We start from the raw sequence: 12500 nt of genomic DNA, 5'->3' as shown, positions 1-12500 counted from the left end.
CTTATTTCAATTCACATTTCTGGAAAATGTAAACAGTGGTGGAAAGCACATGTTTCCTCAGAGCATGTGTGGTGCACTACATAATCATCATAATCATAATACATCCTTGTGACTTGGTGCAATAATGCATTAAAATGTAACTAGTTTTTTAATTATGGTTCAAATCCCACCTGACCTAAGAGTTACTTTAACTTTACAATATGTCAAGGCAGTATATTGCTAAAACAGTGGGCAAACATGTGAGTCAAACAAGCTCTGGAATACCTCAAAGGGTTAATGGGTGTGTGTGTCAGCCAAGTGCAGGCCAGTAAAATGATGTGTTACTGAGTTTATCCAGCTTTGAATATGGGAGAGAAGTTTTGTAGCCATTTTGTAGCCATTTTGTAGCCATTTTGTAGCCATTTTGTCAAGGCTAAGGCGGCCATCTTGGTTTAGCATCATGGCATCGAGAGGGAGGAGGGGTCATACCACCACAGCCTCTTCCCTCCTTGATCTGATCCATCTAGATTGACTTGAAGAAATCAACACGTGTTTGATACCATTCCTCATTCCATTCCATGCGTTCCACTGATCCCGTCCTCCGATGTCCAACTCCACTGGTACACATATTCATAGTCTCTTCTTCAATACGACTCCATTTGATATGTGCAGTGATTCAGTGGTAAAGAGGGTCAGGTCACACACAGGTCAGGTCCCTGTGACTCAATTCCTCACAGCAGTATCCCTAAAACACCAACACCCCCTGTGATGGAGATCAGTCCATCACAGGTTGGGAGTGTATGGGTGTGTTTGTGTGCAGGGGTGTATGTTGTGTTTAGGTGCTTGTGCAACGCAGGGGAGGACTCCTGGGTCTGCGGTTGTTGGGCAGTCATGAGGGGCGGTTCTGTAAAGAATAAAAGGTTTGAGTATTGCTGGAATTATCAAGTCATTTTGATTCATCTTTTGTGGCAATAAATGGATATATTTTTCTAAAGAAAGTGTCGGAAGTGTGTTTGAAAGGGACCACCTGTTCACTCGATCCACGGCCTTAATTTGGATTTTAAGAAACTTTGGAAGGCCGCTACAGTGTGTGTGTGTGTGTGTGTGTGTGTGTGTGTGTGTGTGTGTGTGTGTGTGTGTGTGTGTGTGTGTGTGTGTGTGAGGGGCGGGGCAGGGGATGGGGCGTCGCTGGGTCACCTGTCGCCACGGGAACCGTGCTTCCCTTCCACCTCCGAGAGCCAGCCAGGAGGGGGACAGGAGGAGGGAGAGAGAGAGGAGAGAGTTAGTCATCTTGGTGAGGGCGTCCCTGTGGGGGGGGGAGGGGAGGGGGGAGGGTTAGGGTTACATGAGGGAGAGAGAGAAAGGAGAGTTAGTCATCTTGGTGAGGGCGTCCCTGTGTTGGGGGGGGGAGGGGAGGGGGGAGGGTTAGGGTTACATGAGGGAGAGAGAGAAAGGAGAGAGTTAGTCATCTTGGTGAGGGCGTCCCTGTGGGGGTGGGGGGAGGAGGAGGGGGGAGGGAGGGAAGGAGAGAGAGATGTTGAGGGGGGGAGAGAGAGGGAGGGGGGGGTCTGTTTGCGGTCGAGTTACGGTCAAGATTCAATTTAGGGTCAAGTGACGGTCATGTTACGGTTCTGGGTCCCGTTTGCAGTCGAGTTACGGTCAAGACTCAATTTACGGTCGAAAAACACGGTTAAAACAAGGTTACCTTTGATCGACCTTCTTCTGTAACTCTCTCCCCAGCTCGTCCTCCTCTGTTCAGGGGGAAGGAAGGGGGAGGGAGGGAGGGAAGAGGGGGTCCCATTTGTGGTTGAGTTTGCGCTTGCATTACGGTCGAGTGACGGTCACATTATCATCAAGTTACATTTACATGACGGACACGTTACGGTCAAGTGACAGTCGACTTATGGTCACATTACGGTCAAGTGACGCCCAGGTTAAGGTTGTGGTCAAGTTGCAGTCAAGTGATTTTTTATTTTTTTTGTCATTTTACGGTCATGTTTACGGTCCAAACACGGTTAAAACACGGTTACCTCTGGTCCACCTCCTTCTGTAACTCTCTCCCCAGCTCGTCCAACCGCTGCTGAAGCCTCTTCCTCCTCTGTTCAGGGGGGAGGTGACTGAAGTCCTCCAGAGACGTGGGCTACACACACACACACACACACACACACACACACACACACACACACACATAGACAGACAGACAGACAGACAGACACACCCACACACAGACAGAGAGAGACACACACACACAGAGACAAACACACACACACACAGAGAGAGAGACAAACACACACACACACACACACACACACACGCACACACAGTTAGGACAACGACCATCGAAAAACCTACCAGTCGGTGTGTTTCTCTCTCTCTGTCTTAGCACGCTAGCATGCTAGCACCACCCCACCCAAATCTCCATTAGCATTAGCGCCCATTAGCCCCATCTCTCTCACCTTGGGCTTCTTCCCAAACAGCCACAGCTTGTTCTTGGCTTTCCCCAGGGAAGGGACCTCCAGGGTGACCCCCTCTTTCTCCACCCCCGGAACCCCGTCCTCCTCCTCCTCGCTCTCCCCCAGAAAGGGAGTCCGATTTGGGGGTGGAGAGGGCCGTGTCGGAGCCGTCCTGGAGGTTGTGGAGGTTGTGTGATGGTGGCTGTAGTCCTCGAAAGGGAAGTCACCGGGGGGGTTGAAGCCCGACTTGAAGGACTCGATGACGATGGCCGAGTCCAGGAGGCGTTAGCGTGTTAGCATGTTAGTCTAACGTGTTAGCGGTAACAGGTAAACCGTCATAGGGGAAATGCATGTTAGCATTAACATGTTGGCCATTGACCTATTACCGTTCACCTATTAGCGTGAGCATATTAGCATTAACGTGTTAGCGGTAACATGTTAGCATTAGCATATTAGGCATATATATATAGAGAGAGTCCTGGGATAGAGGGTTAGCGTTAGCGTTAGCATGTTAGCTTTTAGTGCTAGTGGGCTTAGGATGCTAATATGGAGGGAGGGAGGGAGAAGGGATGGATGAGAGAGTGAATGGTAACATGCTAACATGCTACTATGGGAATGGCCATAGGCCAACGCTGCTAATATGCTAACGCACCCGCCGCTGCTCCACCGCCTTGGCCACCATGCCCTCCAGGCACTTCTCCACGATGGGCAGGACCCGGCGCTCCACCTTCCCCAAGGAGCGGTACGCCTCGGCCAGCTTCACCGTCCGCAGCTCCTCCATGTCCTGGAGGTTCTAGCACAATAACACATCAGCATTAGCATCGACCTATGGCCATTCACATGTTAGCACGTTAGCTAACGCCAACATGCCCCAGGGAGGGATGTTAGCATGCTAATTGCCACACGACCCGTCGCACCACCAGATTAGACACACACACGCATTAGCCTGTTAGCGTTAGCATGTTGGCATTAGCCAACAATGGCTAATGACCATTCACATACACAATGACCATTCACATGCACACACAGATTAGCATTAGCATAACACACACACACACACGTTGAGAGAGAGACACACACACACACACACACATGTACACCGACATACACATGCTAACGCTAACATGCTAACATGGGAAGGGCCATAGGGCAATGCTAACATGCATGCTGAAGGACTGCAGCTGGGCACAACGACACACACTAACCCTGATGCAAACATGCTAAGGCTAATGCTACTATATGTAATTTATAATAGGTCAAGGAGAGGAGAGGAGAGGAGAAGAAAGGGGGAAGGATAAGGGGGGGAGAGAGGGAGAGGGGGGAGGAGAAAGGAGGGGGGGACAAGTTTTATTCGTGGGGGGGGGGGGTTCCCGTAGGAGGTCGAGTCTGGGTCACCTGGGAAGAGGAGGAGGAGGAGGAGAGGGAGAGGAGAGGGGGGGAGGAGAGAGAAAGGAGGAGAGAGGGGGAGGAGAAGGGGGGGAGAGAGGAGAGGGGAAGTTTTGTTTGTGGTGGGGGTTTTCTGGATCACCTGGGAAGAGGAGAAAAGGGGGGATGAGGGGCCTCGTAGCACGTAGCATGTAGCATTTACATGAGAAAACCCATAGCCTGTAGCATATAGCACATTAGCGTGTTAGCGTGACCTTCTCCACTTCCGCCTTGGTGGCGTTAGCGTTGTTGCTGAGTCGCTCGTAGCCCAGCTGGCACTTCTCCGCCTCGTGGCACTCCCTCTCAAACTTCTTCCTGCTCTGAGGATGGAGGGATGAGGGGGGGGGAGGGATAGGGGGAGAAGGAGACTGATCCAGATACTGCTGGGCTTTCCTGCCTTCTTGGAGATGCTATACACACACACACACACACACACACACACACACACACAGACAGAACGAGAGAGAGAGACACACACACACACACACACACACACACAGAGACACACACACAAACACACACACACACACACACACACACACACACACACACACACACACATGGACAGACACACACACACACACAGAGAAAGAGAGAGACACACACACACAGAGAAAGAGAGAGAAACACACACACACACACACACACACACACAGAAAGAGAGATACAAACACACACACACACACACAGAATGAGAGACACACACACACACACACACACAGAAAGAGAGAAACACACACACACACAGAAAGATAGACACGAACACACACACACACACACACACACACAGACACACACACACACACACACACACACACACACACACACCACACACACACACAGGGTCAGAGCAGAGATACTCAATACTAGGTGATGGATTCAGATCGGGTATGTTTCTAATTTTATTTGGACCTTTTGTGACTGTTATGCTGATTTGATACATGCCTTGATTTTACATATGTTGTTTTTAGTTTTTGGGTAATTTTGTCTTTCTTAATAATTTATTTGATCCATATTATTTATTTTACTGCATTGCATTAGTCTCTACAGTCAACTCAAACTGTGCCATTCATTGTTGGTTAGAAAGAGGAACTGAACAGAAAACCTACTTTTCCTGTTTAAAGTGTGTCTTTGGTAGTAGTCATATACCATATCAGCGTTTCCCAACCGCTGTGCCTCGGCACACTAGTGTGCCATGAGAGATCGTTGGGTGTGCCGTGAGAAATTATCCAATTTCACTTTTTTTTAATTAACATTTATTAATTATTATCTGCAAATAATATGCAATTGTCAGGGGTCTGTGCTGTAATATAGTGACTGGCAGAGTAATGTAATATTCGTCCGGGTGGCAGCAGGTAGCTAATTGCCTCGTTCCTTCTTAGAGACAAGAGAATTAGTGACGCATGCGACAGGTCATGGTGACAGTGATGGAGAAGTTTTTAAAAAGGAAAAATGCAAACTCCGAACTGGGCCCTGGACAAGATTCTGACCCAGGTGAAGGCCCTAGTATGAGTGGTGGTAACAAGAAAGCAAAGACGGTGAGCTTGAGGCAATACAGCGAAAGCTATCTTTCGTTCGGATTTACTTTCACCGGGGATGAGACGACACCGACTCCATTATGCTTGGTGTGTGGCGAGAAGCTGTCCAACAGCGCCATGGTGCCAAGCAAGCTTAAACGCCATCTCCAAACGAAACACCCGTCGCTTCAAAACAAGCCGATGGACTATTTTGTTCACCTGCGTGAAAACACAGAGAAACAGGCAACTTTTATGAGGAAAAACCACAAAGGTAAATGAGAAAGCCCTCAAAGCTAGTTACCTAGTTGCTGAACTCGTAGCTAAATCAAAAAAGTCCCACTCTGTGGCAGAGACATTAATACTACCTGCCTGCAAAGCCATTGTCAACGAGATGCTCGGCCCTGACGTGGTTAAAGACATAGCTAAAGTCCCGCTCTCAGATAACACAATTACCAGGCGTATTGATGACATGTCTACAGACATCGAAAGTCATGTTTTAGGAAATTTGCGTTGCAAATTGATGAGTCTACGGATATTATTGTATCAGGCTACAGAGTGTCATTTTGTAACATTTTTAGTTGGTGGTGTGCCGCAAGATTCTTTCAATGTAAAAAATGGCTCAAAAATGGCCGTGGCTCAAAAAAGGTTGAAAAACACTGCCCTATATCCTAGGACCAACCTGTTCAAAACAAAGAGAAAACTTCTCGAGAACAGAACATGCGTGGCAGTAAATTGTTCTGTCCTGATTCACCCTGAGGAAAATCAATGACATCCCTGCAGCCCCTCTTTTAATGACTAAAATACTTCTTATTATATCGTTTATTATTATCTAATTAGTTTTTATCTACCTGTGTTTCTGTAGTCCATTACGCTTTTAATTATTTATTCTCTCTGTGAAGGACATTGTGTTAAAGTGTGTATGAAGTGTGCTGTACAAGTAAAGTCTGATTGATTGATACTTGATTGTAAATGTTGTCGTGTACATGAGAATACCACACAGTCAGACCTGCAATTCTCTGAAGTCACGTGTAGCAACAGGAAACTCCGCCACCCCCTCACCATTTCCTCCTAGGAAAACAACAGACATGAGGGGCTGCTTGAAACACTGATCTACAGTGACACCTGCTGGTTATTTGATGTTAAGGCAGCCTTTCATGCATACTTGAAACATTGAAGAGAAAGGAGGGGGAGAGGTCTGAGGAAGAGGAGTCCAGGTATATTCTGAAGAGATGGGTATTTAGTTTAAGACACAGGCAGTGACTTTACCATCCTGACCGTGGTGGGAAGCTCATTCCACCACTAGGGCTGTTTAGTTGTAATAAGTTGTGAATGCAAGAACACTGGAAGGACATATCAGCGCTACCAGAGACTGTATCTGGTTCTTTACATCACAGTGTGAGGTAGGTTGAGCCGGGGAGGCTGACATAACACCATCCCCTTTTAAAAGATGATGGCGGAGCCGCGAAGCACTGAAGTGCAAGGTGATTTATTTACAATTTCCAAAAAGTGTCCAGAAGATAAGTGATGGAAAAAAACTAAAAAAATTCAACAACAGAATCTCAATAAAAAAAACATAAATGTACAGCCATCAGTGCTGCCCCTAAGACTGACTCTCAAACTGAGAGAGAGCCCCTTCTTCTCCTGGAAGCTCTTCCCATCAGCACATATCAAAACAGACCTACTATTAAAGATAGATAATTACATTACAAAACTGGCTGTAACTACTAACAACCATAAATAGTCTAATTATAATTGATGTATACAGTATAACTAGATTATTACATAGGTGATAGAACACATCCAAGTTTAGTTGCTTGACAACAATATCAATTAATAAATGGTATCGTCCAATTGCCATGGTTCGGGTCCGAACATCCGCCAACCCAGAAGCTGAGCAACAAAAAGTCAAACAGACCAACCAACAATAACTTGGAGTACGAGATCAAATAAACACTGAAATACTTTACCTAACGTGTATGTATTCTCTAACCTGATAACGGAACAGGGCTGGCAAATGAGATGCGTTATTATAGTGACAACTAACCTTCGACTGCGTGTGTGTGTGTGTGTGTGTGTGTGTGTGTGTGTGTGTGTGTGTGTGTGTGTGTGTGTGTGTGTGTGTGTATGTGTGTGTGTGTGTGTGTGTGTGTGTGTGTGTCTGTCTGTCTGTCTGTGTGTGTGTGTGTGTGTGTGTCTGTCTGTGTGTGTGTGTGTGTGTGTGTGTGTGTGTGTGTGTGTGTGTGCGCGTGTGCGTGTGCTCTATCAGATCTGTGGTTGATAAGTACTGATCTCTGTTAACTATAGGTGTGACCTGCTGCCTCTAAAATGAGTCTCTCTGGGGAGAGAGAGGAGGGGACCACTGCCTCTAAAATGAGTCTCTCTGGGGAGAGAGAGGAGGGGACCACTGCCTCTAAAATGAGTCTCTCTGGGGAGAGAGAGGAGGGGACCACTGCCTCTAAAATGAGTCTCTCTGGGGAGAGAGAGGAGGGGACCACTGCCTCTAAAATGAGTCTCTCTGGGGAGAGAGAGGAGGGGACCACTGCCTCTAAAATGAGTCTCTCTGGGGAGAGAGAGGAGGGGACCACTGCCTCGAAAATGAGTCTCTCTGGGGAGAGAGAGGAGGGGACCACTGCCTCTAAAATGAGTCTCTCTGGGGAGAGAGAGGAGGGGACCACTGCCTCTAAAATGAGTCTCTCTGGGGAGAGAGAGGAGGGGACCACTGCCTCTAAAATGAGTCTCTCTGGGGAGAGAGAGGAGGGGACCACTGCCTCTAAAATGAGTCTCTCTGGGGAGAGAGAGGAGGGGAACACTGCCTCTAAAATGAGTCTCTCTGGGGAGAGAGAGGAGGGGACCACTGCCTCTAAAATGAGTCTCTCTGGGGAGAGAGAGGAGGGGACCACTGCCTCTAAAATGAGTCTCTCTGGGGAGAGAGAGGAGGGGACCACTGCCTCTAAAATGAGTCTCTCTGGGGAGGTTGAAGACATGGGGTAAGAGAAGAGTCTCTGGAGGGCATTTACCATGAAGATGATGATAATGATGATGATAGATACTTCATTCATAACCAGATTAATGTTAGACGCAGGAATGTAGATATACTGTAGGTCAATGCAAACTGGAGCAACAGACAGAGTTGCAACACTCACTAGAAGGCGTGTCCATCGAGGAGGAGAGCGGATCCTGGAGGGAGATGGCCACTAAAAACCTAAAAGTTATTTACAATACAGATATATTCATATTGGAACTGGATCTAGGAGCTCAGCTCATGTGGCACATTTAAAAACACAACTCCACCTTGTAATGCAGGGTCCAGCAGGAGAGACCAGCCTCACCTGTACCCAGCTGTGTTTCCATGAAGAGTGACCACTCTATGGATCATCCAATAGAATTCAGAGAAAGACCTCCTCATTCTGGTCAAAGGTTAGTTTGATGTTTATTCCTCATATCCTGACAACACAGATACACACTCATGAACATGTGATGTTTACTGTTGACTGTTAGTTAATGTGAATTAATGTATTGTTTGACAGGGTCCAGAAAGAGCGACCAGCCTCACCTGTACCCAGCTGTTTGTCCATGAAGAGTGACCACTCTATGGGCCGTCCAATAAACTTCAGACAAGGAACCGTCACTCCTAAACAAGAGTAGGTGTATCATGGGGGATGTGATGAACTAACTGCTAGACTACGCCACCTGTTTGTTTCATGACACAATTCTACAATCATTTATTGTACAGCTTTTAATGACATCATCTTCAGCTCGAGGAGCTCAGCACATATTTATCATTAATGGCAGAATTGTGTAAAATGTTAGACATAGGAATGTAGATATACTGTAGTTCAATGCAACAGACAGTGTTACAACACTCACTAGAAAGCTAGTCCACAGAGGAGAGCAGATCCTGGAGGGAGAGGGCCAAGAAAACTTACAAGCTACTTACAATACAGACATATATTAATTTGGACAGACTACACCGTCCACCAATGTTAGTTTTTTGTAATATTCATCTGACCCAGGAACTATGTTTTGCGGTATACACTCTGAAGTTATTCTTTTTGGGGAACTGGGCCTCATTCACACTTCTCTGGATAAAGACATCTGCTTATTTCTTGTTTTACTCAGAATCCGCAGTGACCAGGTGGAGAGACCAGAGTCAGAGATTCCCAGTGGTCAGTCTGTCCAGAGTCAAAGTGAACTGGCCTCTATATTCAGGGTGAGCTAAATAGAAAGTATGACATTGAAGATGGCTAAGTAATCCCCATACAAAAGTTATTTTTTCTTGTTTCAATTGCTTGCCAAAGTCAAGTGTTTTTTGTATTTAGTCTCTCTACTGTGTGTAAAGGTTTACCCATTATTGTCTATCTCACTCCACTTTATTTTTCTAAATGTTTCAGTTGCTTGAAGATAATGTCATCACTTTACTGAGAAATGAGCTGAAGAGGTTCAAGAGGCTTATTTCTCAAGACGACCCAGAGTGCTTTGATAGTCAGGGGGAGGAAGAGGAAGTGGTGGATGATGAAGAAGAGAAGCAGGAGAGCAGTGCCAGAGAAGGGGCTCTGAAGATCACACTGCACGTCCTGAGGAACATGAACCAGAAGGAGCTCGCTGACACACTGGAGAAACGTAAGAGACCTCATGTGTTTTCACAGAGAAGTGGTACTGGGCTGAAATATTATTGGAAATACAAACACCACTAACTGTAATAATGATGTATATCCCCATTTGGTCACTCTTTATATTATGTTGCCTCTATAACTTGGTGTCTCTGTAATTACTCCAGTAACAAGATTGTTTGTTACTGTATAATTGCAGAGTAATGGGTTTGGACAGTTTCCTATAACACAGATGGAATAAGGACTGTTCTTTCCTAAACGTGTAGTAATATATCATTCAACTACACTACATACTATGTCATTAATTACTATATAATTAATTAATAATGAATTACTATATAACATCTTGTTAATTAATACAACATGTGGTCCTCTGTGGCTCAGTCGGTAGAGCATGGCTTTAACAACGCTAAGGTTGTGGGTTTGATTCCTCCTGGGACCACATATACTGAATTGTATGCACTCACTGCAATGCAAGTCGCTTTGGATAAAAGCGTCAGCTAAATGGCATATATATATATATATATATTTACAGTTACTGCAGGTATTGGGTCAACTTAATGTAAAATGTGCCTGGAATATTTTGTTAATTGTTTTGTCATTCAGATGAGCTTGCTGTGGTGTGCCAACAAGAACTCAAGTCCAACTTGGAGAAGAAGTTTCAGTGTGTGTTTGAGGGAATAGCAAAGCAAGGCAACCCAATACTTCTCGATAAGGTCTACACAGAGGTCTACATCACAGAGGGTGGAAGTGGAGAGGTCAATAACGAACATGAGGTCAGACAGATTGAGACAGCATCCAGGAGACCAGCAACACAGGAGACACCAATCAAATGCAACGACATCTTCAAGCCTTTACCTGGACAAGACAAACCAATGAAAAATGTGCTGACAAAGGGAGTCGCTGGCATTGGAAAAACAGTCTCTACTCAGAAGTTCATTACGGACTGGGCTGAAGGAAAAGCCAATCAGGATGTCCAGTTCATATTTCCACTTCCTTTTCGGGAGCTGAATTTAATGAAAGAGAAGAAATGCAGTTTGAATGAACTTCTTGGTCATTTCTTCATTGAAATAAAAGAATCAGGAATCTCCAACTTTGACAAGTATAAAGTTCTGTTCATCTTTGATGGTCTGGATGAGTGTCGACTTCCTCTAGACTTCCAGAACAACGAGACATGTTGTGATGCCACAGAGTCAACCTCAGTGGACGTGCTGCTGACAAACCTCATCAAGGGGAATCTGCTTCCCTCTGCTCTCCTCTGGATAACCTCCCGACCTGCAGCAGCCAATCAGATCCCTCCTGAGTGTGTTGACCAGGTGACAGAGGTACGAGGGTTCAACAACCCACAGAAGGAGGAGTACTTCATGAAGAGAATCAGTGATGAGAACCTGGCCAGCAGAATCAACACACACATGAAGTCATCAAGGAGCCTCCACATCATGTGCCACATACCAGTGTTCTGTTGGCTCTCAGCCACTACCCTAGAGAGACTGTTGGGTGAAGCAGAGAGAGGAGAGATGCCCAAGACCCTGACACAGATGTACACACACTTCCTGGTATTTCAGACCCAACAGAGGAATGTGAAGTACCTTGGAGACCATGACAAAGATCCACAGTGGGATAAAGAGCTAATTCTGTCACTGGGAAAACTGGCCTTCAATCAGCTGGAAAGTGGCAATCTGATCTTCTATGAGGAAGACCTGAGAGAGTGTGGCATTGATGTCACAGAAGCCACAGTGTACTCGGGTGTGTGCACTGAGATCTTCAGAGAGGAGTGTGGGCTGCACAAAGTGTTCAGCTTTGTGCATCTGAGCATCCAGGAGTTTCTAGCTGCTTTATATATGTTCCTCACATTCAACATCAGCAATGAGAATCCACTGGTCAAACAGAAATCCTCATCCAGGAAGCTATGGTCATTACTCAGACGCAAACCAAAGATTCACGCACCACTGATCAACCCCATCATCAACCTACACAAGAGTGCAGTGGACAAGGCCTTACAGAGTAAGAATGGTCACCTGGACCTGTTCCTGCGCTTCCTCCTGGGCCTCTCACTGGAGTCCAATCAGAATCTCCTACGAGGCCTTCTGACACAGACAGGAAGCAGCTCACAGACCAATGTGGAAACAGTCAAGTATATCAAGGAGAAGATCAGGGAGAATCCCTCTCCAGAGAGGTGCATCAATCTGTTCCACTGTCTGAATGAGCTGAATGACCATTCTCTAGTGGAGGAGATCCAAAGCTCCCTGAGCTCAGGACGTCTCTCCGAAGCCCAACTCTCACCTGCACAGTGGTCAACTGTGGTCTTTGTGTTGCTGACTTCAGAAGAGGAGCTGGATTTGTTTGACTTGAAGAAGTACTCCAGATCAGAAGAGGGTCTTCTGAGGCTGCTGCCAGTGGTCACAACCTCTAAGACGGCACTGTAAGTAGATGGACAAAACACTGTATTGATACTTGAGCGATGAATGGAGTATGTGATCACTTATTATGATTTACGGATTAAATGGAAGAAACTG

The 12500-nt window shown here is 46.1% G+C and overlaps 1 protein-coding gene across 8 annotated transcripts in view; it reads left to right on the top strand.

Annotated features, from left to right (window-relative positions):
- LOC310823887 (NLR family member X1-like) overlaps positions 1-12500 on the top strand; it is a 168794-nt gene that overhangs the window by 831 nt on the left and 155463 nt on the right. For 5 of the 8 annotated variants that reach the window (XR_014554985.1, XM_083696805.1, XM_083696803.1 and 2 more), the window contains exons 1-6: positions 8221-8361; positions 8678-8791; positions 8902-9015; positions 9494-9584; positions 9766-9994; positions 10591-12406. Coding sequence is in view for 7 of the 8 variants with exons in the window: in XM_083696805.1 (XP_083552931.1) it covers positions 8240-8361; positions 8678-8791; positions 8902-9015; positions 9494-9584; positions 9766-9994; positions 10591-12406 (2486 nt within the window). In the remaining variant the exon portion in view is untranslated. Of the gene's footprint in view, positions 1-8220; positions 8362-8677; positions 8792-8901; positions 9016-9493; positions 9585-9765; positions 9995-10590; positions 12407-12500 lie in introns of those variants that run through there. The other 3 variants (XM_083696802.1, XM_083696799.1, XM_083696801.1) reach the window with 2 other exon arrangements.

The sequence above is a fragment of the Argentina silus genome (genome assembly GCF_951799395.1).
Source record: "Argentina silus genome assembly, chromosome: Y".
Lineage (NCBI taxonomy): Eukaryota > Metazoa > Chordata > Actinopteri > Argentiniformes > Argentinidae > Argentina > Argentina silus.
Note: the sequence above shows the minus strand (reverse complement) of the source record. Positions and strands in the feature narration are given on the sequence as shown.